General features: G+C 43.5%; 1 protein-coding gene across 1 annotated transcript; it reads left to right on the top strand.

The window, feature by feature from the left end:
• Positions 1-3,356: 3,356 nt before the first annotated feature.
• TAS2R40 (taste 2 receptor member 40) lies at positions 3,357-4,337 on the top strand. The gene is given in 3 exon segments (XM_058723997.1): positions 3,357-3,418; positions 3,420-4,044; positions 4,047-4,337. Coding segments are annotated over 3 exon segments (978 nt in total).
• The last annotated feature ends 645 nt before the right edge of the window (positions 4,338-4,982 follow it).

Below are 4,982 nucleotides of genomic sequence, written 5' to 3'. Positions count from 1 at the left end.
TAATAACCAAAAAAGACTAGGAAAGATGAAATCTGCCCAACATGTCACCATGGGATGGGAAAGGGAGAGTCAGAAGCATGGAGTTGGGCACTACGATCGAAGGAAAGAATCTTGGTCACGTTTATCCTGCTTAATGACGTGACACCACTTTATCAATGAATCATACTTCAGTGTTTTCTCAGTCACACAGGTTTAAACACTATGATTATAAGATTTTCTCAGGATTTCTTCTTCCTGTCTTCTGGGAAGTGACACCCATGTTCTGTGGGCATCAAACAGACTTGGAGGGAGGTGGGGAGTGGGGAGCCTCTTCCATGGCCATTCCTTTGTCTTTGCATTGGCTTCATCTGAACCCAAGCTTGCAAAGCCTCCTTGATAAGACCACCGGACCCCTTTGGAATCCACTAACTCCCGCAGCAAATTTTTAAGCCTTTTGTGTGAACACAAGGTTTAGTGGCTCTCTCAAGTGTGCCTGGGGAGACTCTGGAGCAGTCCTGCAGCCCCACTTTGCCTTTGCCACCCCCTGCAGCCATGAGCGGTGGGCAGGATCCTAGGTCTCTTTCATGGAGATGCTTACCTCCTCTGACTCTTCCCTGCACTTCTCATTCCTCCCCAACTGGGAAAGCATCTTCTAGTCTGCATGGTGGTGTTTGAGAGAGAAGTGGAGGAAATGGTTCCCCCAAACACATAGTCTTCCAAATCTGATTTATCTGACACCTGCACCAAAGCTTTTGAACCCAATAGCCAGGAATATGAAACCTTTGGTCTTTGCTTCCCCCATGGACCTCCTCCATAGTCTCCTCCAAAGCAGACTCCATTCTAGCTTCCTGAATGAGAAAGGATCACAGAATAAAAACCGAATTGGCCCCACATCCTTATTGACATGGCACCAGTCATATCATCAGCCCCCACTGCTCTTCCTATTAAGATCAGAGAAAAAGGTGAATAAATGCCAACAGAAGATAGTACTAGAACAGTAGAAAACAACTGTGTGCAAAAAATTTAGGGGGATATTATTTATCACAAACTGATATAAGTTGGAACAAAATGCACAAAAAGATGAGTTTGGTGCATTGGAATTCACGAAAGCTGATGATAATTACTACTCTCTATTAGCAGAAGTAACAGAAGTTAATGACTCTCGACAGATATGCAGAACTTGTCAAGGAATCTTTTTTTTTTTTTTTTAGAGAGAGCACACAAGCAGCGGGGAGGGGCAGAGGGAGAAAGAGAGAATCTTAAGAAGGCTCCATTCTCAGCCTGGAGCCCAGTGAGGGGCTTGATCCCCTGACCCTGGGATCACGACCTGAGCCGAAATCAAGAGTCAGAGACTCAACCAACTGAGCCACCCAGGTGCCTGTCAAGAAATCTTGTTGTTTCCTGTTTCTGGCTATTATGAGTAAAGCTTCTATGAACACTCTTGTCCAAGTCTTTGTGTTGACATCAATTTCAATTTCTCTAAACAATGCTTTCCTAATTTTGCAATATGTTGCTTTTTCTGGTGCTATGTGTATGCAACCATGATTTAATAATAAGAGGCAATTTTATAATAAAAATAAATCTCTGAGTTTAATTTGAGATAAAATTAATTTGGAGATGGAGAAATCCATTTTCATCATCTCTCCATTTCTATTAGAAAAATTACAACAGGGCCATCACACTGGCATGAAGCCTCAGAATCAAGAAGATGCTAGGAGTTGGTGAATACTGTGACAAACTGAAAAGTACATACATAACCTTGTTTTAAATGTGCAGCCACATTGAGGAGGGCACTCATTGGGTTGAGCACTGGGTGTTGTATGTAAGCAATGAACCATGGGAATCTACCCCAAAAACCAAGAGCACACTTTACACACTGTATGTTAGCCAATTTGACAATAAATTATACTAATAAATAAATTATAAACATTTTTTAAAAGTTTAAAAAATAAAATAAAAAATAAATGTGCAGCTACTATTCTTCCTCAACCAATTCACCATGCGGTCCCAATGTTCCCCAATCTTCTAATTTTTCAAGGGCAGACAGACTTTTTGTGCATATATGCAACCTCCTAAATTTGAACGTTGACCAGCAGAAAGTAGCAAGCACTGGCAGTGGGCCTAATGCCGTCCAGTCTCAGGCTGTGCAGGATAAAACACAATGGCAGGCCAGATTTGGCCCCAAGACTCATTAATCTGTAGCTAAGATTTTGGTTCTCAGTCTGGCTTTGAGCAATATGAACTTTTAACTTTTTAAAAATACATGTCTATGGGACGCTTGGGTGGCTCAGTCGGCTGAGCATCTCACTTCGGCTCAGGTCATGATCTCACAGCTCGTGAGTTCAAGCCCTGCGTCAGGCTCTGTGCTGACAGCTCAGAGCCTGGAGCCTGCTTCAGATTCTGTGTCTCCCTCTCTCTCTGCCCCTAACCCACTCGCATTCTGTCTCTGTCTCTCTCAAAAATAAACATTAAAAAAAATTTTTTTTTAAATACAACATGTCTGGGCCCTAGCTCAGATTCTGACTTAACTAGATCAGGAATGAGGCCCGGGCATCTGCATATGACTTTAAATTTCAAGTTAACAGTGTCTGGTCACATTTCTCAACTTCAGCACTGTGTTCAGAACACCCCACCACTTGCCCAAGCTAATTCTAACCTGATTCTGAGTTGAAATACTGATGTGCATCGTGGTGTAAATTATAATCAGTGATAAACACACAAACAATGAAACTGTCACAAGGCAGTTTTTCTAGTCTCTAATTAACCCAAATGGCATCAAATTTTGGCTCTTCTGTGTCTGAGGACATTATAACAGCTGACCTTTCTGGAGGAAACTTGGGTCTAAGTAAAAATGTTTGCATACAAACTGATGGGAACTTCTTATTCATGAACATGCTAACCACAGGATAAAAATGTCTCTGCAAATAAGGGAGACAAAAAGAAGCAGGAGAAGGCAGATCAAAGGAGCTGTTGTGTTTTTACAATTTGGCAGGTAACAGGCCTTATGAAATGAGCACAAATGCGTGAGCACAAAGACTCCTAACGTGGGACTCTTGCCTGTCAGGTGTATATGGGCTTAAAGTAACTGAGGGAGAAAGATGCCATGATAGGAACCTATCTCAAATTTTTTCCAGTGAGCTTCTGCAAGCCCGAGGCAAACGGGTCTTTATGAAAAACAGAGACATCCAGTAACAAGATCCTCCCATCATTTGCCTTTCAAGCCTCTGACCTGTAGTCATGGGGCAAACAAATGAAGAAAAATTGGAAATAACCATTAACTGGGGAAAAAAATTGTAACAACATTGAGCGAGGATCAGAAGACTGCATAGCAGGTACCAGGCCTTGGCATGGAAACCTGGAGGTCAGGGCCAAAGAGAATGGCGACAGTGAACACAGATGCCATGGATAGAGACACGTCCAGGTTTAAAATCGTCCTCACCGGTGCTCTCTGGAGTAGAGTGCATGACTGGCATGATTGGGAATGGCTTCATCACTGCCATCCATGGGGCCGAGTGGGCCAGAGGCAAAAGGCTCCCTGTGAGTGACTGTATCCTGTTGAAGCTGAGCTTCTCCAGGCTTTTGCTGCAGATCTGGATGATGCTGGAGAATATTTACAGCCTATTCTTCCTGGTCACTTATAACCAAAACACAGTGTTTATAACCTTCAAAGTCATCACCATGTTTCTGAACTATTCCAACCTCTGGCTTGCTGCCTGGCTCAACATCGTCTCTTGCTTTCGAATTGCAAACTTTGCTCACTGTTTGTTCTCCATGATGAAAAGGAAAATCAGAGAGCTGATGCCTCAGCTTCTGGGGCTGTCACTGTTCATCTCCTTATGCTTCAGCTTTCGCTTCTTTAAAGATATCTTCAATGTGTACGTAAATAGTTCCGTTCCTATCCCCTCCTACAACACCACTGAGAAGAAGTACTTCTCTGAGACTAACATGGTCAACCTGGTTCTTCTCTATAACCTGGGGATCTTCATTCCTCTGATCATGTTCATCTTTGCAGCCACTCTGCTGATCATCTCTCTCAAGAGATACACCCTACACAAGAAGAAATACACCCTACACATGCCACTGGCTTCAGGGACCCCAGCATGGAGGCTCACATGGGGGCGATCAAAGCTATCAGCTACTTTCTCATTTTCTATATTTTCAATGCAGTTGCTCTATTCATTTCCATGTCCAACATCTTTGACATCAACAGTTCCTGGAATATTTTGTGCAAAATCGTCATGGCTGCTTACCCAGCTGGCCACTCAGTGCTACTGATCTTGGGCAACCCTGGGCTGAGAAGAGCCTGGAAGAGGTTTCAGCACTGTGTTCATCTTCATCTATAAGAGCAGACCCTGTGATAGAATCCAGAGTGCCACAGGACCGGTTCAACCAGCTCTGCCTTTCCCCCACCTAAACCTCTCTCCTCACCCCTCTTTTCTGCTTAATCTTATTTCTCAGGTAACTGAGTTGTTCCATGAATGGGACACTGAGTTTTTAACTTGAGATTCTAAGCTGAAGTAGCTAAGCAACTCTAAGATGGATTGTGGAAGCTCCTTGATCTATGTTCATTCATCTCCTGCCCGGAGCCTTAAGTAAGGAGAGGATGGCTGGACCTCTCCATTTGCCGGGGATGATCTCAGTGTGTGCCTGTGGTCACTGGGCACCCTTTAATTCTCAAAGATATCTTGGTCTGGATGAAAACTTACATGGTCACCCTACTGAAGGCACCCTACTAACCCACAGTTAAGAAAAAGGAGGGCTAGTGACAAGCATTGTATGCAGTCCAACAGGCAGAAGGGAGGCTAGCATACCTACAGGGAAAAGGGACTAAGGAGAGAAAGCCCAGCCAGAATTACCAGGTGCTGCAGAGGTTTCAAGGAAAATGGAGGCTGTGTATACTATTAGTGCAGTGACAGGTAGCATTCATATTACAGAAGTTTCCAGAGTAGGTGATGAAAACAGTGAGGGAGTTTGTAAAGACCAATAATTTCAGGAGGTTGTCT

Source organism: Neofelis nebulosa, chromosome 4, assembly GCF_028018385.1.
Source record: "Neofelis nebulosa isolate mNeoNeb1 chromosome 4, mNeoNeb1.pri, whole genome shotgun sequence".
NCBI lineage: Eukaryota > Metazoa > Chordata > Mammalia > Carnivora > Felidae > Neofelis > Neofelis nebulosa.
Note: the sequence above shows the minus strand (reverse complement) of the source record. Positions and strands in the feature narration are given on the sequence as shown.